The sequence below is a fragment of the Polyodon spathula genome, chromosome 16, assembly GCF_017654505.1.
Source record: "Polyodon spathula isolate WHYD16114869_AA chromosome 16, ASM1765450v1, whole genome shotgun sequence".
Lineage (NCBI taxonomy): Eukaryota > Metazoa > Chordata > Actinopteri > Acipenseriformes > Polyodontidae > Polyodon > Polyodon spathula.
Window position 1 is genome coordinate 37,519,851 of NC_054549.1, and position 22,412 is coordinate 37,542,262.

Here is a 22,412-nt window from a genome sequence, read left to right on the forward strand (position 1 = left end):
CCGTTAAACGCAATATTTAAAATAAGCAATAAACTACAGTTACACCCCTGCTGTTTGGTCCCGTCTCTGCGAAGATACCATTGTCGGACACTGTCTGAGTAGTTTTCATACATTAAGCAAGGGGTACCAAAATGTGCTTTTAAATAAAAAGCTTATCATTTGAATCTATTGGGAGCATCTACCATTTTAATATGTAATAATACAACACCTCCCAGCAGCGGTACTGCGATTGTGTCGATTCCGGGCTGCACAAGTCGGATTCAAATAAAAGACCCCTACCGTCGGCCCCCGGAGAGAGCAGATGGTGCAGTCGTCAATGGACGCTGCATTGTAGAGGTAAATCAATATAACAATGTGTTTTTAATACGGCGGTTTATCGGTAATAATTCCTCGATGCGAGTGACGACGAAGAGGGGGGGCGCAGTTATGGCACGGTTTAGAATCGCCATGGCAGTTCGTTGAATTAAATAATTCATGTTTTTATGTATTTGTTTCCCAAAGCGTGAGGCGTTTTGTTTCCAGCGAGCAGCACAAGGCTCTCTGCACGACACTGTGCAGTTGCGCGACTGAGATGCATTACCACCATTGACCAATAATCAGTATACTGCGCCGCTTTCATTACCCATGTGGAGGTGTTTCTAATGCGTCTGTCATGGCATTTTACTCGGAAGGTCCTGTAGTATTGCAACACGGGGAACCTTTAAAGCAACTCGCTGTGCTGTCGATACCTTTTCCACGCAATTTGCTGAAGTTACAGCCGCTCAAAACAAGACTGTTGAACTGTCGACGTGGTGTGAATCCCCACAATGGAAATAAGACTCCTATTGCATAGCGTTTTCACCCATTCCAGATTTAGCTAAGAGCTTGACTTGCCACAGTGTACACGTAACAAGCTCAGGCGCCTCTTATAAACTCGCAGTAAAAAACAGGAATGCAACGGGAGTCTTCCTTCCCTGAGATGCTCTGTATATATTAGCCAGCCTCAGAGGGTGCGTGTGTGCGTTCTGACTCGGCTGGGTTTCTCCCCCTCAGAGCTGCTGCTGTGCTCCAGTGAAGATGAGCGAGCTCAAGGACTGCCCCCTGCAGTTCCACGACTTCAAGCCAGTGGAGCATGGCAAGGTGTGCCCGCGGTACACAGCCGTGCTGGGCCGTTCCGAGGACGATGGCATCGGCATTGAGGAGCTGGACACCATGCAGCTGGAGCTGGAGACACTGCTGTCCTCCGCTAGCAGGAGGCTCAGAGTGCTGGAGGCAGAGACACAGGTGAGGAGGAGGGAGAGACACTGCTGTCCTCTGCTAGCAGGAGGCTTAGAGTGCTGGAGGCAGAGACACAGGTGAGGAGGGAGGAGAGACACTGCTGTCCTCCGCAAGCAGGAGGCTGAGAGTGCTGGAGGCAGAGACACAGGTGAGGATGAGGAGGGAGAGACACTGCTGTCCTCTGCTAGCAGGAGGCTGAGAGTGCTGGAGGCAGAGACACAGGTGAGGATGAGGAGGGAGAGACACTGCTGTCCTCTGCTAGCAGGAGGCTGAGAGTGCTGGAGGCAGAGACACAGGTGAGGAGGAGGAGGGAGAGACACTGCTGTCCTCTGCTAGCAGGAGGCTGAGAGTGCTGGAGGCAGAGACACAGGTGAGGAGGAGAAGGGAGAGACACTGCTGTCCTCTGCTAGCAGGAGGCTGGGAGTGCTGGAGGCAGAGACACAGGTGAGGAGGCAGGGGGTATAGAGGCAAGAAATAAAGACGAGATATTTTCAAGCAAGTTTCAGGTGGGACTCGGAGAGAAGGTGTTTGTCATACCCTTCGATCATGTACACGTGCTTAGCCGTTCAGCAGAGCCCCGTGTCTGTGTTTCAGATCCTGACGGACTGGCAGGACAAGAAGGGCGATAAGCGCTTCCTGAAGCTGGGCAAGGACGTGGAGCTGGGCACGCCCACCAAGCACGGCAAGCCCAAGAAGCAGCGGCTGGATGGTAAGGGCAGCCATGGGACGGGGCCCGGCCCCGGCAGGCCCAAATCCAAGAACCTGCAGCCCAAGATCCAGGAGTACGAGTTCACAGAGGAGCCACTGGACGCACCACGCATCCCCAAGAACGACGCCCCCAACAGGTAACCCCGTGACGCTGCACCCTGTCTCTTATCTCTGCACCAGAAAACCATCTCTCCTTCTCCCCCTGTTTAACTGTCCCTTTCTCTTCCCCTCCTTCTCACCCTCTTCCCCTTCCCTCTCTCTCTCACTCTCGTCCCCTCTCTCACCCCTCTGTTCTCCTCTCTCTCAGGTTCTGGGCGTCAGTGGAGCCGTACTGCGCTGACATCACCAGCGAGGAGATCCGCGTTCTGGAGGAGCTGCTGAAACCACCCGAGGATGAGGCAGAGTATTACAAGGTATGAAACAAGAGCTTCTATACACCCTCCATCCAGTGCCGTCAGTACCCCTCGCAGTTCCAGATCTAGCTGGTGTTACAGCGCAATGCAAGGAGCTACAGTAACTCTCTCCCCTGTTCCAGGTGCCCCTGCTATAGTGACTGTCTCTCCCGTGTTTCAGGTGCCTCCGCTGGGGAAGCACTACTCATTGCGCTGGGCTCAGGAGGACCTGCTGGAGGAGCAGAAGGACGGAGCGCGTGCTGCCACTGACAGGAAGAAAGGCATGCTGGGAGCTCTGTCGGAGCTCGACTCCAAGGGTGAGGAGGTGCTGGGAGCGCTGGACCCCGAACTCTCAGGCACCTTTCTGTTTCTCTCTTTTTTCCCTAACTCCTTCTCTCCCGCCCTGTCAGATGTGGACTCCATGCTGAAGAAGGCAGAGTCTCAGCACGAGCAGCCAGAGGACGGCACCCCCTTTGGCCCCCTGACACAGCGCCTCCTGCAGGCCCTAGTGGAGGTGAGCACTCTGCACTCTACACACTTCACCATAAACCCTACACCCTGCATCCTACACTGCACCCTCTGCACTGCACCACGAACCCTACACCCAGCCCCTCACTGTATAGTACAGGTACGTGATCTGTGGTCTCACGCTGCCCCCTCTCCTCCTCCACCCCCCACCCAGGAGAACATCATCTCTCCCATAGAGGACTCCCCCATCCCCGACGTGTCTGGAAAGGACTTGGGGGCCGATGGGGCCAGCACTTCCCCCCGCAGTCAGGGCAAGGCATTCAGGTAGGGGCCCACATTGGGATGTCTGTTCAATGAATCGTAGTCTTTCTGTGCATTGCATCTTGTGTGTGTGCATGTGCAGTGCATTGTATCACACCCTGTCTGTCTAGTCTATGTGTCTGTCTGTTTATTTTATCACTGTCTTCTCCCGCTATCTCTCTCTCTCAGCGTGCCCCACACGAAGTCCCTGGAGGCGCGGATCAAGGAGGAGCTGGTCTCTCAGGGGCTGCTGGAGTCCGAGGACCGGCCGGCGGAGGACTCGGAGGACGAGGTGCTGGCTGAGCTGCACAAGAGACAGGCGGAGCTGAAAGCACTGAGCGCACATAACCGGGCCAGGAAACAAGAGCTGCTGAGGTGAGAGGAAGGAGGGGAGGGAGTAGGGGGAGACAAGTGGAGAGGGTAGGAGAGTGGTAACTACTATCTCGGCTCTTGCAAAAACTTGACCAAATTGTGTGGTCTCTCTCCGTCCCGCTGCAGGCTGAGTAGGGAGGAGACGAAGCGCCAGGAGCTGAGGCAGAGGGTGCGCATCTCCGATAACGAGGTGATGGACGCTTTCCGCAAGATCATGGCGGCGAGACAGAAGAAGCGCACGCCCACCAAGAAGGAGAAGGACCAGGCCTGGAAAGCACTGAAGGAGAGGGAGAGCATCCTCAAACTGCTCGATGGGTAGAGACACCCTACCCTACTCCCTACCCACTACCATCTACCATTCATAGACTCAACAAGATCATCCTCAAACTGCTCGATGGGTAGAGACACCCTACCCTACTCCCTACCCACTGCCATCTACCATTCATAGACTCCAGAAGCTACAGACTCATCACTCCACACAGTGAGCCGCTAGCTTTCCCAAGTGCATGGGTTTTTATAATCGATTCAACAACCCTTTCAAAGATGACCCCTGTCTGTCCACGGGGTATTACTGTTTTGCCATGCAGGGGTCGGCTGAGGAGAGTCTCTTCTGTGACCAAGTGTGAAATCTGACATTTTGTTTTTAAACTGAGAGTCCAAATCTGAAATGTGATATTTCATGTATACCAGCAGCTGTTATTTTAAGAGATGTTTTTGTAAAACCAGGATTGATTTCTGAAAAACCAGTTAAAAAAACACACCACCCTGCTGCATGTTGTGCGTGCATGCGTGCACATTGAGGTACCGCTGCCTTCACGTTGGTTTTGTTTGGTGTTGTGTGTGTGTGTGTGTGTGTGTGCACATTGAGGTACCTGCCTTGTTGGTGTTGTGTGTGTGTGTGTGTGTGTGTGTGTGTGTGTGCACATTGAGGTACCTCTGCCTTCACGTTGGTTTTGTTTGGTGTTGTGTGTGCGTGTGTGTGTGCGTGTGCACATTGAGGTACCTCTGCCTTCACGTTGGTTTTGTTTGGTGTTGTGTGTGCGTGTGTGTGTGCGTGTGCACATTGAGGTACCGCTGCCTTCACGTTGGTTTTGTTTGGTGTTGTGTGTGCGTGTGTGTGTGCGTGTGCACATTGAGGTACCTCTGCCTTCACGTTGGTTTTGTTTGGTGTTGTGTGTGTGTGTGTGCACATTGAGGTACCGCTGCCTTCACGTTGGTTTTGTTTGGTGTTGTGTGTGCGTGTGTGTGCGTGTGCACATTGAGGTACCTCTGCCTTCACGTTGGTTTTGTTTGGTGTTGTGTGTGCGTGTGTGTGTGCGTGTGCACATTGAGGTACCTCTGCCTTCACGTTGGTTTTGTTTGGTGTTGTGTGTGTGTGCGTGTGCACATTGAGGTACCTCTGCCTTCACGTTGGTTTTGTTTGGTGTTGTGTGTGCGTGTGTGTGTGCGTGTGCACATTGAGGTACCTCTGCCTTCACGTTGGTTTTGTTTGGTGTTGTGTGTGTGTGTGTGTGCGTGTGCACATTGAGGTACCTCTGCCTTCACGTTGGTTTTGTTTGGTGTTGTGTGTGCGTGTGTGTGTGCGTGTGCACATTGAGGTACCTCTGCCTTCACGTTGGTTTTGTTTGGTGTTGTGTGTGCGTGTGTGTGTGCGTGTGCACATTGAGGTACCTCTGCCTTCACGTTGGTTTTGTTTGGTGTTGTGTGTGCGTGTGTGTGTGCGTGTGCACATTGAGGTACCTCTGCCTTCACGTTGGTTTTGTTTGGTGTTGTGTGTGCGTGTGTGTGTGCGTGTGCACATTGAGGTACCTCTGCCTTCACGTTGGTTTTGTTTGGTGTTGTGCTGTGTGTGCGTGTGTGTGCTTGTGCACATTGAGGTACCGCTGCCTTCACGTTGGTTTTGTTTGGTGTTGTGTGTGCGTGTGTGTGTGCGTGTGCATATTGAGGTACCTCTGCCTTCACGTTGGTTTTGTTTGGTGTTGTGTGTGCGTGTACACATTGAGTTACCGCTGTGTGTCACGTTGGTTTTGTTTGTGTGTGTGTGTGCGTGTGTGTGTGCGTGTACACATTGAGGTACCGCTGCCTTCACGTTGGTTTTGTTTGGTGTTGTGTGTGTGTTTTTTGTAGACGATTGTTCAACTCTTTACAGCAGTGCTAACCGCCAAGGCTTTCAATTCTGTAACTTCTCCACTCAGCCTCATTGCTGCTCCCACATGCATTGTGAGAAAGACGTGTGCTCTGTTGTTTTGTTTTAACGTGTTTATTTCACAACAGGAAGATCTTTCAGAATGTCAGAAAAGAAAAATAAACGGCTGCTCCCAGCTACGGACTAACTTCCTGTGTTACAGGTCACTTGGTCAGATTGCCGTTAGACTGTTGAAGTTAATTTGGTGTAATTTGGTGCAGAAGGTTTTAAAAATAAAAACCCTGACACTGATGAGAGAAGAAGAGGGGGCCAGTGATAATGTTGTGTGGGCTTTTGCTAGGGGCGCATTCTTTTTTTATTTTAAGTTCTTGTTTAACCCATGCTCCAAGCATTGCCTATCCTCTTGTACTAGTTTCCCACAGTAAAGGCATTGTGTAGTAGAGCCCAGGTAAGATTTGTGAAGCACAGAGAAGTCTGGGGAAGCATATTTAAAAAAAAACATAACAAACCAGGTCAAACTACAGCAAATACAGACCCACGGGAAAACTTCAAGCACAGCGTGGTCAGCTTCGAATCCCATTGAATCCAGAGTGATCTGTTGTCACATGGAAACTGTCAATAAAGGGCTGAAGAAGGCTATTGTTCAATGTGTGGGTTTGTAGTATAGCGTGTGCTGGATGGGTAACTACAGAAGTAACATTGTCTTTGTTTGGTACAGGTCTTCTGAAATATAGAGATTCTTTTAAAATCTAATGACAGCTGTCAGTCACACACAATGTTCCTGTTTCAAATCGCACTGTTCCTGTTAAAAGAAGAAAATGTGAGGTTTTTTTTGGTTCATAATGAACATGCAGTAGGGTTGAATCCTGTCCACTCCGGAGCTTCAGAACGAGGCCAGTGTAGAGAGGATGTGCCTGATCACCTCACACCTGAGCTCAGTTATGATTTGTATGACGTGGGAGGAGCTGTCATTCACGTCCTGCTAACACTGGACTCTGAGGTAGTGGTGGGGACCAACCAAGACGTAGCTTCAGTGTAATACAGGAGCCTTCAGCGCAGAGAGTCTTGATCTACAGAGAGATTAGACAGTGAGTGAGCAGAGCAGCTCTGATATACAGAGAGATTAGACAGTGAGTGAGCAGAGCAGCTCTGATATACAGAGAGATTAGACAGTGACTGAGCAGAGCAGCTCTGATATACAGAGAGATTAGACAGTGACTGAGCAGAGCAGCTCTGATATACAGAAAGATTAGACAGTGACTGAGCAGAGCAGCTCTGATATACAGAGAGATTAGACAGTGACTTGAGCAGAGCAGCTCTGATATACAGAGAGATTAGACAGTGACTGAGCAGAGCAGCTCTGATATACAGAGAGATTAGACAGTGACTGAGCAGAGCAGCTCTGATATACAGAGAGATTAGACAGTGACTGAGCAGAGCAGCTCTGATATACAGAGAAATTAGACAGTGACTGAGCAGAGCAGCTCTGATATACAGAGAGATTAGACAGTGACTGAGCAGAGCAGCTCTGATATACAGAGAGATTAGACAGTGACTGAGCAGAGCAGCTCTGATATACAGAGAGATTAGACAGTGAGCAGAGAAGCTCTGATATACAGAGAGATTAGACAGTGACTGAGCAGAGCAGCTCTGATATACAGAGAGATTAGACAGTGACTGAGCAGAGAAGCTCTGATATACAGAGAGATTAGACAGTGACTGAGCAGAGAAGCTCTGATATACAGAGAGATTAGACAGTGACTGAGCAGAGCAGCTCTGATATACAGAGAGATTAGACAGTGACTGAGCAGAGCAGCTCTGATATACAGAGAGATTAGACAGTGACTGAGCAGAGCAGCTCTGATATACAGAGAGATTAGACAGTGACTGAGCAGAGCAGCTCTGATATACAGAGAGATTAGACAGTGACTGAGCAGAGCAGCTCTGATATACAGAGAGATTAGACAGTGACTGAGCAGAGCAGCTCTGATATACAGAGAGATTAGACAGTGACTGAGCAGAGCAGCTCTGATATACAGAGAAATTAGACAGTGACTGAGCAGAGCAGCTCTGATATACAGAGAGATTAGACAGTGACTGAGCAGAGCAGCTCTGATATACAGAGAGATTAGACAGTGACTGAGCAGAGCAGCTCTGATATACAGAGAGATTAGACAGTGAGCAGAGAAGCTCTGATATACAGAGAGATTAGACAGTGACTGAGCAGAGCAGCTCAGATATACAGAGAGATTAGACAGTGAGTGAGCAGAGCAGCTCTGATATACAGAGAGATTAGACAGTGACTGAGCAGAGCAGCTCTGATATACAGAGAGATTAGACAGTGACTGAGCAGAGCAGCTCTGATATACAGAGAGATTAGACAGTGACTTGAGCAGAGCAGCTCTGATATACAGAGAGATTAGACAGTGACTGAGCAGAGCAGCTCAGATATACAGAGATTAGACAGTGACTGAGCAGAGAAGCTCTGATATACAGAGAGATTAGACAGTGACTGAGCAGAGCAGCTCTGATATACAGAGAGATTAGACAGTGACTGAGCAGAGAAGCTCTGATATACAGAGAGATTAGACAGTGAGCAGAGCAGCTCTGATATACAGAGAGATTGGAGATTATATATTCCCATGCACATGTTCTGATATGATTTTATGAAGGTAAGCACACTGCACAGCAAGCAGGTTTTCCTCATGCAGTTGTGTGAGTTCCACAAAATGGAATCTGACTCGAACGAACACGTGTGTGAGCCTCCCTCGTCATGTGACAGCGGTGTCTGTGTGACTGGGAGCGACTTCAACTCCGTGACGTTTCCGCTGTGTTTACATCCTTGTACAGAAGAGCGCTAAAGTCAAGGCACGTTTGTTAGGGAGACGGGAGTATTTGAATTTCAAAGGTAAATTCCCACAATAATTGTAGAATAACTTGTAAAAATGCATTGATTGAAATAAGCAATGTTTTAAAAAAAATGTGTATACTTTATCTTGACCGACATATGTTCTTTATATTGCTGATAAAAACGTGTATATAATATAAAATACAGTAAGCAATACAGTTACGATTAAAGAAAAACAAAGATAAGTCGGCAGTGAAACGTGCCCAGGGTTGCTGGTGTACTGGTAAGTTATTCTAACCAGGGCAGTGGTTTTTGCCGCCCTAGTTGTAAACAGCACTTGACACAGGGTGCGCGGGTTACTTCTCATTGTATTTTCATTGTACTTTATTTGTACAGGACCGTATTGCGTTCCTTATCTACTGTAAAACTGCTATCTAACGTGTAGGTTAGTGATCTTGTGAACGTGCACAGCAAATCCGCCCGTATTTAAATAATCTTTACCGATGTGTTATGAAATGCTCAGATGGCACAGAGCCGCTCTAGTTCCAGTGCCTGGACACCGATGAAGACATCTCTTTGTTGTGTCAATGCAATAATAAGAAATATTTGTATTGATTTTTTTTTTTTAGCCAATTTCTCGCCAAATGTAGCGACGTTAAGGGCTGACTTGGCGAGATTTGTTGTCAAAAGCAATTAGCTGCAAATCTAGCGATTTCCAGGACAGTCATCGCAGAATTTCAGATTCACACGTTTCGATTATCGTCCTTTTATAAGAATCGTTGTCAGGGTATTTAAATGAAATCCAGTAACGTCCCGCCCCATTTGAATACGCAAGGACCTTCAATGCGTCCTTTGCTTAGCAAGAAGATCAATAACCACGAGCATGATCCCAGGGGAGACCAGATTTCGCGCGATACTCCGGCATGATCACCCTGCCCCCCAGATTTAGGACTACACCACTGCTCATGATATGGTTTTGTAACGCCAGCAATAAGTTTTGCAGAACAGCCTATTCTGCCTATATGGTCACGCAGCCCCTGATACTAACTCCTCTCCGATTGTGTCTGCAGCAGCGCTCTGAGCGTGTCTCTGGGATGTGTGGCCGCACAGCGTGCACGCTGGCCCCGGTCGAGGTGAGCGCTGCCTGTTCGTATCGTGACCGGCAGGGCAGGATCAGACGCCCGGCCTGGAGGGATGGAGACCAGGATAAGTACAGGCCTTCCTACAACAAGAGCCCGCAAAGCAGCAGCCCTGTGCTGGTATCTCGCAGCCACTTCTGCAAGGTAGCATTCAGCACTCCCTCCGCGCTCTGTGGCTGACAAGCGCGGGACAGTGATGGGCAGACTTGCACTGTTATTCACGTGCCTGCAGTGTGTGTAGATCATCATCTGCCTCCCTGCAGTGTTGGGAGATCTATTTCACAACAGCTGCTTATTCAGAGTGTTTCCATACACACAGTCAATAGTGTATGCTTCCAGACAAGTTACAGTCTAATCATTTAGGGAGCTGAACACAATCTAACACCACCTTGTACATCTTTCTGTGGCTCTGTGTCTTTCTCTTTGGGTCTCTGTGTGTCTCACTCTGTGCCTCTCACTGTGTCTCTCACTCTGTGTCTGAGCCTCTCATTGTGTGTCTCTCACTCTGTTTGTCTGTGGCTCTCATTGTGCCTCTCTGTTTGTCTCTGGGTCTCTCACTGTGTGTGTCTCTGTCTTTCTCTTGGTCTCTTACTCTGTGTGTCTCTCACTCTGTGACTGTGTCTCTGGGTGTTTCTGTGCCTCTCTGTGTGTTTCTGTCGGTGCCTCTGTGTTTCTCTGTGCAGGGTGCTGCGAGTGAGGAGCGTGTGATCGCAACCATGCGCTGGGGCCTCGTCCCGTCCTGGTTCCAGGAGAGCGCCCCCTCAAAGATGCAGTACAGCACCAGCAACTGCCGCAGTGAAGGGATGATGCAGAAAAAGTCCTACAAGGTCAGAAGGCAGCGGGATGTTACTGTCACATAACTGTCAGTCCACACTTGGTTTGCAGCGCTGCTGCACCCTTGCTTTGACCTAGCCGGTCTCTCTCTCTCTGTCTGTCTGTCTGCCCAGGACCCTCTGTTAAGGGGGAAACGCTGTGTGATCCTGGCTGACGGCTTCTATGAGTGGAAGAGGCAGGACAAGGAGAAGCAGCCGTACTTCATCTACTTCCCCCAGGCCACAAGGGACGAGGAAGAGGTACCGGTAAGCAGTCCGACGAATGAAAAAAACAAAAAGCTACGGCCAGTAAAACGGGTAAAATATAGCTACAGACGAAGCCCTGTAGATGTTAAGAGCGCAGGGGGTGGAATGTACCAACTGGTTATGAAAGTGACATCCCCAATCTGTGTGTTTCCTCTGCCCCCTGTCCCTGCAGGGTGTGGAGGGAGAGAATTCTGAGGAGTGGAGGGGCTGGAGGCTGCTCACAATGGCCGGCCTCTTCGATTGCTGGACCCCCCCAGGGGGAGGGGAGCCCCTGTACACCTACACCATCATCACTGTGGGGGCATCCAGGGCAATGGACTGGGTGCACGACAGGTGAGCAGGGATTCAAGTAAAAACTCAGCATCATCAGGGTTTGTACTCATAATAGATTTGAAGATTTCCTACTGTATAGGAGATTAAATACTTCTAAAGACTTCAAAAGTCACTTCTTCAGCCAGTGTAAGTGGAAATGAAAACTGGCCCAGCAGTCACAGTGAGCAGGGTTAGCTGTATAGTCCAGTCACAGTGAGCAGGGTTAGCTGTATAGTCCAGTCACAGTGAGCAGGGTTAGCTGTATAGTCCAGTCACAGTGAGCAGGGTTAGCTGTATAGTCCAGCAGTCACAGTGAGCAGGGTTAGCTGTATAGTCCAGTCACAGTGAGCAGGGTTAGCTGTATAGTCCAGTCACAGTGAGCAGGGTTAGCTGTATAGTCCAGCAGTCACAGTGAGCAGGGTTAGCTGTATAGTCCAGTCACAGTGAGCAGGGTTAGCTGTATAGTCCAGCAGTCACAGTGAGCAGGGTTAGCTGTATAGTCCAGTCACAGTGAGCAGGGTTAGCTGTATAGTCCAGTCACAGTGAGCAGGGTTAGCTGTATAGTCCAGTCACAGTGAGCAGGGTTAGCTGTATAGTCCAGTCACAGTGAGCAGGGTTAGCTGTATAGTCCAGTCACAGTGAGCAGGGTTAGCTGTATAGTCCAGTCACGGTGAGCAGGGTTAGCTGTATAGTCCAGTCACAGTGAGCAGGGTTAGCTGTATAGTCCAGGCACAGTGAGCAGGGTTAGCTGTATAGTCCAGTCACAGTGAGCAGGGTTAGCTGTATAGTCCAGTCACAGTGAGCAGGGTTAGCTGTATAGTCCAGTCACAGTGAGCAGGGTTAGCTGTATAGTCCAGTCACGGTGAGCAGGGTTAGCTGTATAGTCCAGTCACGGTGAGCAGGGTTAGCTGTATAGTCCAGTCACGGTGAGCAGGGTTAGCTGTATAGCCCAGCAGTCGCAGTGAAAATTAAACGCACAGATACATAAAACAGCCCTGTTCTCTCGTACCGTATGCAGAATGCCTGCCATCCTGGATGGGGAGGAGGCAGTCGGGCAATGGCTGGATTTCGGAGCGGTCAAACCTCTTGAAGCGATGAAGCTCATTCACCCCACTGAAGCCCTCTGCCTTCACCCGGTCTCCAGCATCGTCAACAACTCCAGAAACAACACCCCAGAGTGCATCCAACCCATTGAACTGGGGGTGAAGAAGGTAAGTCATCTCCTGTACTCTATCCCGTTGAACTGGGGGTGAGGAAGCTACCTCGTCTCCTGTACTCTATCCCGTTGAACTGGGGGTGAGGAAGCTACCTCGTCTCCTGTACTCTATCCCGTTGAACTGGGGGTGAAGAAGGTAAGTCATCTCCTGTACTCTATCCCGTTGAACTGGGGGTGAGGAGGCTACCTCGTCTCCTGTACTCTATCCCATTGAACTGGGGGTGAGGAAGCTACCTCGTCTCCTGTACTCTATCCCATTGAACTGGGGGTGAGGAGGCTCTCTCGTCTCCTGTGCTCTATCCCATTGAACTGGGGGTGAGGAAGCTACCTCATCTCTTTCACGCTGGCACTCACTTCAATCATGCTTTATCATGTTTGTACTATGCTTTGTCTGTATGTACAGCATTTCTTTCAGGTGAGAAATGTCTTTAAGCAAAGAATAACAAATTCAGATAATTTTGTTTATATATTTTGAACAGTCACAATATGTCTAATATAGTGTACCTGCTTTCAAATATTTGTAAATGTGGACGCCTCAGTGTGGAACCACTGCAGAGTGATTGTAGCTCACAAAAATAATTCCATGCATCTTAACCTTTTTTTGCACTTGCAATGGCTACAGTGGTCTGAAACGCGCAGCTCTGAGTGAAACACACGCAACAGCACGTTTCCATTTGAAAAGGGTTTTCATGGAAAAGCAACGAATCCAGCATGCACAGCAGGGGCGATAGCTGGAATTATTCTGTTATAATCTTCCTGTTTCCCGTTTCATTCTCAACAGGAAGCAAAGCCGTCCGCCAGCAGTAAAATGATGCTGAACTGGTTAAAAACTGAGTCTCCCAAGAAGGAAGGTGGCGCCACAGAGTCTCTGGCTAGTCCATCTAAGAAGCAGCAGGAAGGGGGAGCGAAGAGGGGCAGTGAGGGGCTGATGCAAGCCTGGCTCAGGAAAGCAGAGAGCTGTGAGCCTGTAAAGAAACCACGAACAAACTGACACACTGTGCTTGAGCTGCATGAGCCAGTGCCGGGACCCTGGGACAGTGCGAGAGGACTGTACTGTCAAAGAGGCCTTTGCATTGAAAGAGTGAGATTGTGATTTGAAATAAGTCCTTAATTTTGTTTGTGTCCCATGTTTTCACTGCGGAGTTGAATTTAATTATTAAATGATTAAAGGTTGCCATATCCAGTAACCAGAGCAGTAAATACATGGTATATTTTTTATTTCTACTGAATCTTTTCAAATTGAGGCAGTGTGTATTTCATGCATCTACTGTTTGTCAGAACCAGGCTGACTGTAACCTGTTTAAATTTCATTGACAAGCTAGGTCTCAAGAAGTCAGTTTGTCAGTTATGAGCACTCAGTAAAACTGAGCACACGTTGCACTCCTAGTTTGTCTTCCTTGGTCAGTACTTCTAGAACTCTGTTTTAGTTAATAGAAGACACAGGGGTGGAAATAAGACTCCTAATGCATAGCACTTTCACCCAGTCCATGCTTTAAGAGGTTTAAGTGCACTGGTGAACTCATCTTTAAAGGGTTATCAGTTTTAGTCTGCATCAAACCGCAGTTAAACTCCAGAGCTCTCTTAATGTTGTAAGGCAGCACTGGTTCAGGGTCCCGCCCCAGAACGATTGCACAATGCAGAACGGAGAGACTCAGTAATGGAGAACAACGATGACCCTGGATGGCCCTTGAAAGCCAGCCAATGGCAGTTGCAGTGGGAACATTTTTTTTTATTGCCAGGCAGTGTTGGTGAGATTTACGTAACACTCCTGAGCTCTGAGGCAGGCAGGCAGACAGGCAGACAGCCAGGCACCATGACAGCATCACCTGGCAGCCTGATCAGTGGGGAAAAAAGAGGAGAGTAGGGAGGGGGAGACTGAGAGACTATACAGAGTGTTTATATATATATATATATATATATATATATATGGGGGTGTGTGTATAACGGGCAAAGTTGTGTGGTGTACTGCCTTTAGGGATTCTGTCTCCTGTTGAAGGTGAGGTGAGGTGAGGTTATAATCTTGAATGCAGACAAGTCTGGTAAGAGACTACTTCTTGAACATTTCATCTTTACATTTGTGAGAATTTTTGTTTTTGGATGCAAATGACTGATTTGCCACCCAAGCCCCTGCTAGCAGCTCTGTGTCAGTCTGGTGGATGAAGCACACTTGCAACAGGGAGATGCAGCTTGTATTTATTACTCAATTTGTATTAGTGATGTGGCAGGTTTGCACAAAAGTATGCGCTACAAATTGTAGGTCTTTACAAAAAAAAGGAAACATTTGATAAATGAACAGCTGTATTACAGTACAGAATGTTAATTAACTTTTGCATAAAACACTAAATAAAAATAATAGAGAGAGAAAACAGTCCACAGCTCTGGATCCCAGAAGAATCAGGATATCATCAATCACTAGAAATTCTGAATGAAGAGAGCTACTGATAAACTGGAAACTAACTAGGTTAATAATTAGCCATAACATTTCAGCTTCCCTTCAGATAGAATGGTAGCTAGGTGTGCTGGTGTGTTCTCAATACAATATAAATAATATTGTATACCTTAAGTAACACTCTTCTTCGCCTGCATCGTTTGTGTAAATATGTTTCCAGCTGCTTTTGAGAAGCTGTGAAATGGATACAGATAATTTTCTTTTTTCTACATATGCAAATGTACTCTTGATTTACATACGCGTCGGAAATATATATATGAATATGCAAATTAAGTATCTGGATTCTCACCAATCAGAGAGCAATGGTTAGGAGACTCGTCCAATCCCTGCAGAGGAAGCCGCCGTGCCAGACAGTTCTGAGCCGAGTTTATTGACCGCTGACGCAGCCGAGCAGCTGCTGTCACTGCGGATTCAGGATCTGCGGAGAATCGCAAGTGAGAGAGCAGGGTGCGGGTTATAATTTCTGCAAGTAGAAGAAAACTTGAGACTTTGTCACAGGAGGTGAGTCTGTACCTTTGTTAAGGCTGTGACAAAACCAAAAAATACTTGTTATGTTTTTTGTAGCGTGTTATTCCTTCATACATAAGATACTGTGTGTGTGTATGTGTGGAATTCACGTTGAAACGGGTTTTTCTTCTTTTTAAAGGCATTTAAAAAAAAAAAAAACGAGGGGACTGGTTGCTAGAATTTTTTTTTTTTTTTTTGTACGTCTTCGTTTTTTTAAATAAAAGTTGAAGAATAATGTCTGGGAGAGGTAAAGCTGGAGGTAAAGCGAGGGCCAAAGCCAAGTCGCGTTCCTCCAGGGCAGGGCTGCAGTTTCCCGTGGGTCGAGTGCATCGCTTGCTGAGGAAAGGCAATTACGCGGAGAGGGTGGGGGCCGGCGCGCCTGTCTATCTGGCCGCGGTTCTGGAGTACCTGTCGGCTGAGATCCTGGAGCTGGCCGGGAACGCCGCCCGGGACAACAAGAAAACCCGAATCATCCCGCGTCACCTGCAGCTGGCCATCAGAAACGACGAGGAGCTCAACAAGCTGCTAGGAGGTGTGACCATCGCGCAGGGGGGCGTCCTGCCCAACATACAAGCCGTCCTGCTCCCCAAGAAAACGCACACCTCCAAGAAGTAAACCCGGCCCCATCCACCAGCAGCTCCAGCACAGACTCTTCTGCTGCTGAGTAGCGCTAGGAGTCTTACTAAATCATTGCAAGACAGAGCTATCAAAACAAAGACAATGTGTGCTTTGTAGCCCTTCTGTTTCAGATTTTCTTCACCTGGTGTTTGCACCACACACAGTATGCGCTGTGCTTTTATGCTGTATTTGGAATTATTATTATGGCGAATATATGTAGTAATATATGTAGATGATACATAGCTGTATAGATATTTTTAAGAAATATTAATCATGGAAGCTGTTCCAAGTTGTAATTTGGCAAAGAGCAATGGAAACATGTAGGGAACGTTACTGGAAAACTTATATATACATGACTTTGAGTGTAGTATATAGAGTAAGCAGAGCTCAAACTTAGCAGACTTCCCAAGGAGCCCTTATAAAAGTGTTACCATAGTAAAAGCATAGAAAAGTGGAATAAAGCATACTGCATGCGTGGTAAAGCAAAGCTAAGCGTTGTTAAGCCTAGTGCAGAGTATTTAAAAACATGACAGATACGTAAGATAACCAGGGAGCTGCAAGCACCAGCTGAGAGGCTGGGACTGCACTTCAATTGTATTTTACTAGACAAAAAAAGAAAAACCTTAAGCAAAAAGCTATTGGGCTTGAAATCCAGTTAGCTTATTGTTTTATTGCTGCTTATTAAAATGTGTTGGAAAAGGCAATGCATACAAAAGAATTTAACAGACAGGACCAGGCTGTGAGCGAGACAAACCACCTCGCTGTGCTCACTTAAAAGATCAATTTGTGTCACAGGAGACGACATCCAGTCTTCTGCACTGGGCTTTGGTTTGCTGAACAGAAATGTTACAGAGTGTGAAATGTACTGTATTTACTGTGATCAGTTTTGATGAGACATTTGAGACGATGCCTACCCACACACCCAAAATAATGACACATGGCTTCAAAATAAAACCAGCCAGAGCCTGCAGAAATCCCTGCCAGAATCATGAAGAGTTTGTTTGAATTCAATATGCAGTTTGCTTTGCATGTTTGAAGAGATGGATAGACCTTCAGCCAGTGAGACAGTGAAACTGACCGGGTCTCAAAGGGTCTTCACTGCTGTGTAGATAGCCTCTACTGAATTTACACTTTTTGTTGTGTGAAGTGAAAATCAAACTGCTATGGGACCCCATTCTGAAGGATTCAAATAATTGTACCATTTTTGAACTAGCAAGAAAGTACCCCGAACCAGAACAATAATAATTGAATTGCACCTTCCTGCAGCTTAGCTGATTCTTGCTAACGCTGGTCTGTTTGCATCTTCCTGCAGCTTTGCCGATTCTTGCTAACGCTGGACTGCTTGCAACTTCCTGCAGCTTTGCTGATTCTTGCTAACGCTGGACTGCTTGCAACTTCCTGCAGCTTTGCTGATTCTTGCTAACGCTGGACTGCTTGCATCTTCCTGCAGCTTTGCTGATTCTTGCTAACGCTGGACTATTCCATTCTATTTTTGTTCCTCTTGGAAAGGGCCTGTGTTAATGTTTGTAAAACACTTCACTGTGTGGATGCTTTACCCAGGATGGAAAGTCTCATTATAGTTGATTAAAGACTTCATGCAGGCTAGAGGTTTTATATTTCCCTAAACTTTCCCCTGCCTGCCCAAGAATTGTGAGGCTACTGGCAACACCTGTAGTGCACACAGCATCCACCTGGAGTCTTCCCCAAATTACCAAAATGTGTCCTTGCTTTCATCCCTTAATATAGAACAATAAAGCTCTAACGATATCTGTGATAATGCACTGATTACACAATGAACTCGGCCAATAAAACATGAAAATATTGTTCAAAAGTGATCCCTGAAAATGCACTTCAATTCATTCTTCTTTTTTATTGAAAAATACAATGCACTTTGGATTGCATAAAACTTGTATAAAAAAGAGTTGATTTCTTTGGAATGTAGTTTTATAAAAACCCTTTATTACTGGGCAATTTGCAGTTTGCACAATTCTGTGAGAACATTTTACTAATGCCCTTTATCAACACTAAAGCTGTGTAAATTTTTTTTAAACTGTATTTAGTCCTCAGTAAATGTGAAATGTACAGGGCACGGCGTGTAAGAATCGCTGTACAACCGAATAAACAGGAGAGCAGCAGCCAGGACTGCAAGCCGAAACGCTTCGTGTTGTGTGTTGTGTTGATCTGGTTCTTTGTTTAATTACAGAAGCTCCACTTTATCTCAGAAGCTCCAGGACTGCTGTTCTGCAGTATACATTCTGGCTGTTTTTATTCTGAGAAATGAAAGAACCCGTTTCTGTTCACGTGTTGTGTTTGCGTTATTGTCGGTTCAGAGCTGAGTGATTTCCTCCTCCAGATGCACAAAGATGAGAAAGGGATTGTAACCCTGGGGTGACAGATCATGTTAGGGCATCATTGAGATGCACGGTCTGTATCATACAAGCTGATTTGCATTGTTCATGCTGCTGGGCACTGCCACTTGCAGTGGGGAGAAGCAGCTTGTGTCTTACACAGCAGCATTACACAGTTCAGGTGGCTGCAAATAATTTCCAGGTGTCAGGGTCCGGGTCTGCTTGATAACGTGGCTGGAAGCTGGTGCTTCTTGCAATGATCTGATCCTGTAATATCACTGCATGGGTCAGTTTAATAAGAGGCTACACAACTGAATAGCAGCCACTGCAGGGTTTGCATCACTGCAGATTTGCATTTGCAGGACAGCTTTATTGGCTATGACCAAACATTTGGCTGCATTGTGATAGGCAGTGTGTATGCAACCTAAAACAAATGTAGCCAATGACAGGAGCACACACTGAGCTGCGTTGCTGGGGCAACCGAAATTCATCAGGAAGGGGACTGATAGATTACACAGTGGAAAGGAATATCCACTAGAAACTGTCCTCTCGGAGCATCAGATGATTCGGGCATTCGCCAACCCTGACCCTAACATTGCCACCTTTCACCTCCAGAGCTCGGCACCTCTGACATCAACCCACCCCTGACCCCACCCCTAACACTGCCACCTTTCACCTCCAGAGCTCGGCACCTCTAATATCAACCCACCCCTGACCCTGCCACCTTTCACCTCCGGAGCTCGGCACCTCTGACATCAACCCACCCCTAACATTGCCACCTTTCACCTCCAGAGCTCGGCACCTCTGACATCAACCCACCCCTAACACTGCCACCTTTCACCTCCGGAGCTCGGCACCTCTGACATCAACCCACCCCTAACACTGCCACCTTTCACCTCCAGAGCTCGGCACCTCTGACATCAACCCACCCCTAACACTGCCACCTTTCACCTCCAGAGCTCGGCACCTCTGACATCAACCCACCCCTAACACTGCCACCTTTCACCTCCAGAGCTCGGCACCTCTGACATCAACCCACCCCTAACACTGCCACCTTTCACCTCCAGAGCTCGGCACCTCTGACATCAACCCACCCCTAACACTGCCACCTTTCACCTCCAGAGCTCGGCACCTCTGACATCAACCCACCCCTAACACTGCCACCTTTCACCTCCAGAGCTCGGCACCTCTGACATCAACCCACCCCTAACACTGCCACCTTTCACCTCCAGAGCTCGGCACCTCTGACATCAACCCACCCCTAACACTGCCACCTTTCACCTCCAGAGCTCGGCACCTCTGACATCAACCCACCCCTAACACTGCCACCTTTCACCTCCAGAGCTCGGCACCTCTGACATCAACCCACCCCTGACCCCACCCCTAACACTGCCACCTTTCACCTCCAGAGCTCGGCACCTCTAATATCAACCCACCCCTAACACTGCCACCTTTCACCTCCAGAGCTCGGCACCTCTGACATCAACCCACCCCTGACCCCACCCCTAACACTGCCACCTTTCACCTCCAGAGCTCGGCACCTCTAATATCAACCCACCCCTGACCCCACCCCTGACCCTGCCACCTTTCACCTCCAGAGCTCGGCACCTCTAATATCAACCCACCCCTGACCCCACCCCTGCCACCTTTCACCTCCAGAGCTCGGCACCTCTAACATCAACCCACCCCTGACCCCACCCCTAACACTGCCACCTTTCACCTCCAGAGCTCGGCACCTCTGACATCAACCCACCCCTAACACTGCCACCTTTCACCTCCAGAGCTCGGCACCTCTAATATCAACCCACCCCTGACCCCACCCCTGACCCTGCCACCTTTCACCTCCAGAGCTCGGCACCTCTAATATCAACCCACCCCTGACCCTGCCACCTTTCACCTCCAGAGCTCGGCACCTCTGACATCAACCCACCCCTGACCCCACCCCTAACACTGCCACCTTTCACCTCCAGAGCTCGGCACCTCTGACATCAACCCACCCCTAACACTGCCACCTTTCACCTCCAGAGCTCGGCACCTCTGACATCAACCCACCCCTGACCCCACCCCTAACACTGCCACCTTTCACCTCCAGAGCTCGGCACCTCTAATATCAACCCACCCCTGACCCTGCCACCTTTCACCTCCAGAGCTCGGCACCTCTTCGACATCAACCCACCCCTGACCCTAACCCTAAAACCCCACCCTAACCATTAAGAACAGCTGGTGCCCTGAAGAGTTTCTAGTGCATATGCCTTTGTTCTGCAGATTACTGTGCACATATACAGTATGGAATTGCATAACAGCAAGCTGTGGGGTGTTTAAATCAATCCTAATAGAACTAGACTAATGTAAGGTTTCCAGCTTCAAACTAAGTAACCACATCCACAGTAATGTGCTGTTTTGCTTACTAAATGAATGCTTTAATGATATTTCATATTTCATTAGACCTAATAACCAATAACCACACCTTCTCATTTGTATTTTCTTAATAATGTTTATTGAGCAAGGCGTTTCAAAATGACAGCTGTTTAAATAGAGCACACGTTTTAAAAGAAGCTCACTGCGGCGGCAAGACTGTATTCATCCCATTCGTTTACATATAGATAGATGGATGGATGGATGGATGGATGCAGGTAAGCTGCTGCGTTTCTGCAAGGCGCTGCAGGAGGACGAGGCTGCAGCACGTCGTTCAGAGGGAACCCGCGTCTAGCAGGAGCACGCTGAACGCGATGCTATTGGATGCGCCATGCTGTTCTGCCAATAAAACGGCAGGGGGCGATGCTTCCTTCGTTTAAAATAATACCACAAAAACCAGCCCACCGGGCACCCAAATACGGGCGTTTCGGGCGCTTTAGAAACGTGCATACAGATCACCCGTCTGCAGAAACAGCATCAGCAGCATTACCAGTGAACAGCAGCAACACGGGCAACACCAACAACAATGAATTCCAACGATGATCCTGCAAAGAAGAATCAACACAAGTGGGTTCGAGCGGCTGAACCGTCATTATTACTCTTTATATATATTTTTTTCAATTACACGTTAATCAGATTACTTCTTTCACAACATAAACGTGACGTAATGGCACATCTAATATAACAAAAAAAAAAAGCGAAAACAACCAAACCCCTCGAAATCAGAAAGCGTCGCTTTTTTGTAATAAAGAAAATAAAAAATACACAGCATTTAAAATGCAAAGAAACAAAAGCAGCGCCAGGCGCCAATTCAACGTGTCCATTATTATTATTATTATTATTATTATTATTATTATTATTACATAACTAAATAAAAGTTTTACAAAAATAAAAGGGCATCTCAAGCTTTGCAAACAGAGTCTCTCTTGTTGGTCGTTTCTTTACGCTTTCTTGGGCTTGGGTACTTTCGGGACGCGGGGCTTCGCCGCTTTCTTGTTCTTCTTCACTTTCTTGGCTGCGCTGCCGCTGCTCGCCTTGGCTTTCTTGGGCTTGGTGACGGCGGACGAGGCTCCAGCTTTGGCCGGCTTCTTCTTCACTGCAGCCGGGCCGGCTTTGGGCTTCTTGTCCTTCTTGAGCGGCGGAGTCTTCGCTTTGGCTTTCTTCTCGGCTGGCTGCTGCTTCTTGGCCGCCGTTGCTGGCTGCTTCTTGGCAGGAGGGGCGGTCTTGCTGGCGGATCGCTTCTTATCCAGCGCATCTAGCTTCTTCTTGTTCAGCCTGAAAGAGCCGTTCGCCCCGGTGCCTTTCACCTGGATCAGGGAGTCGTTCTGCACCAGCGCCTTGATGGAGTATTTCAGGTAGGTCCTCCCGTTCTGCTGGTCGAACCAGGGGGTCTTTTTGGCTTCGTTGTAGATCTTCGCCAGGGATGAGCTCCTCTCTCCCAGTTTCCTCAGCGCCTCCACCACCAGGATGCTGTACTTGCCCGGCTGAGTCTTTTTCTTGCTGGATTTTTTTTTCTTGGCCGGAGAAGAAGCGGACGATGTGGGCTTGGTCTTGGGTTTCTTGCCCGCCAGCGCCCTAGACTTCTTCTCTGGCGCCGCCGGAGCCTCCTCGGCTGGGGCGCTTTTTTGGACCTCGGCAGACATGGTTCTTTAAATCAACAACAGCGATCAGAAAGCAAGGCGAGGCAGTGCACAGTCCCTGTGTCTTGGGTGCCCTGACGAGACGGGTACGGGTATGGGTATCTCTCTCTCTCTCTGATGTCTTCCTCTGATGAGACGGGTATGGTTATTTCTCTCTCTCTCTCTGATGTCTTCCTCTGATGAGACGGGTATGGTTAT

The 22,412-nt window shown here is 48.2% G+C and overlaps 4 protein-coding genes and 1 long non-coding RNA gene across 7 annotated transcripts; 4 read left to right on the forward strand and 1 right to left on the reverse strand.

Moving 5' to 3' along the window:
* The first annotated feature begins 88 nt into the window (after nucleotides 1-88).
* Nucleotides 89-4,351, forward strand: LOC121329346 (transcriptional adapter 3-like). Of its 2 annotated transcripts, XM_041274906.1 has the most exons (9): nucleotides 89-336; nucleotides 1,033-1,263; nucleotides 1,852-2,102; nucleotides 2,273-2,378; nucleotides 2,539-2,674; nucleotides 2,768-2,871; nucleotides 3,040-3,149; nucleotides 3,315-3,500; nucleotides 3,624-4,351. In XM_041274906.1, exons 2-9 carry the CDS (start codon nucleotides 1,057-1,059, stop codon nucleotides 3,814-3,816), a joined length of 1,293 nt encoding a protein of 430 aa, XP_041130840.1. In that variant the 5' UTR covers nucleotides 89-336; nucleotides 1,033-1,056; the 3' UTR covers nucleotides 3,817-4,351. The 2 variants fall into 2 exon arrangements, with proteins under 2 accessions (XP_041130840.1, XP_041130839.1); XM_041274905.1 differs by having other exon boundaries at nucleotides 89-1,263.
* Nucleotides 4,352-4,412: 61 nt separating this feature from the next.
* LOC121328394 lies at nucleotides 4,413-6,278 on the forward strand. The gene is made up of 2 exons (XR_005951681.1): nucleotides 4,413-4,693; nucleotides 5,571-6,278. It is a non-coding gene; the product is annotated as an uncharacterized LOC121328394 (long non-coding RNA).
* A 2,185-nt stretch (nucleotides 6,279-8,463) lies between these two features.
* LOC121328236 (abasic site processing protein HMCES-like) lies at nucleotides 8,464-13,437 on the forward strand. 2 transcript variants are annotated; one of them, XM_041272792.1, is made up of 7 exons: nucleotides 8,464-8,551; nucleotides 9,562-9,774; nucleotides 10,314-10,457; nucleotides 10,578-10,709; nucleotides 10,882-11,042; nucleotides 12,040-12,232; nucleotides 13,019-13,437. In XM_041272792.1, exons 2-7 carry the CDS (start codon nucleotides 9,586-9,588, stop codon nucleotides 13,226-13,228), a joined length of 1,029 nt encoding a protein of 342 aa, XP_041128726.1. In that variant the 5' UTR covers nucleotides 8,464-8,551; nucleotides 9,562-9,585; the 3' UTR covers nucleotides 13,229-13,437. The 2 variants fall into 2 exon arrangements, with proteins under 2 accessions (XP_041128726.1, XP_041128728.1); XM_041272794.1 differs by having other exon boundaries at nucleotides 9,565-9,774.
* Nucleotides 13,438-15,053: 1,616 nt separating this feature from the next.
* LOC121329225 (histone H2A type 2-B-like) lies at nucleotides 15,054-17,057 on the forward strand. Its single transcript, XM_041274704.1, has 2 exons — nucleotides 15,054-15,187; nucleotides 15,333-17,057. The coding sequence occupies exon 2, from the start codon at nucleotides 15,428-15,430 to the stop codon at nucleotides 15,806-15,808; it is 381 nt and encodes a 126-aa protein (XP_041130638.1). The 5' UTR covers nucleotides 15,054-15,187; nucleotides 15,333-15,427; the 3' UTR covers nucleotides 15,809-17,057.
* Nucleotides 17,058-20,633: 3,576 nt separating this feature from the next.
* LOC121329006 (histone H1.10-like) lies at nucleotides 20,634-22,382 on the reverse strand. Its single transcript, XM_041274172.1, has one exon. The coding sequence runs from the start codon at nucleotides 22,215-22,217 to the stop codon at nucleotides 21,516-21,518; it is 702 nt and encodes a 233-aa protein (XP_041130106.1). The 5' UTR covers nucleotides 22,218-22,382; the 3' UTR covers nucleotides 20,634-21,515.
* Nucleotides 22,383-22,412: the final 30 nt, after the last annotated feature.

Bases quoted from the DNA above. Each gene is read 5' to 3' on its own strand.
- LOC121329346 (XM_041274905.1), top strand. From the start codon at position 1,057: ATGAGCGAGCTCAAGGACTGCCCCCTGCAGTTCCACGACTTCAAGCCA. The intron at 2,103-2,272 runs GTAACCCCGTGA...CCTCTCTCTCAG, and splicing joins AAGAACGACGCCCCCAACAG to GTTCTGGGCGTCAGTGGAGC. The intron at 2,379-2,538 runs GTATGAAACAAG...CCCGTGTTTCAG, and splicing joins ATGAGGCAGAGTATTACAAG to GTGCCTCCGCTGGGGAAGCA.
- LOC121328236 (XM_041272792.1), top strand. From the start codon at position 9,586: ATGTGTGGCCGCACAGCGTGCACGCTGGCCCCGGTCGAGGTGAGCGCT. The intron at 9,775-10,313 runs GTAGCATTCAGC...TTCTCTGTGCAG, and splicing joins CTCGCAGCCACTTCTGCAAG to GGTGCTGCGAGTGAGGAGCG. The intron at 10,710-10,881 runs GTAAGCAGTCCG...CTGTCCCTGCAG, and splicing joins GGGACGAGGAAGAGGTACCG to GGTGTGGAGGGAGAGAATTC.
- LOC121329225 (XM_041274704.1), top strand. From the start codon at position 15,428: ATGTCTGGGAGAGGTAAAGCTGGAGGTAAAGCGAGGGCCAAAGCCAAG.
- LOC121329006 (XM_041274172.1), bottom strand. From the start codon at position 22,217: ATGTCTGCCGAGGTCCAAAAAAGCGCCCCAGCCGAGGAGGCTCCGGCG.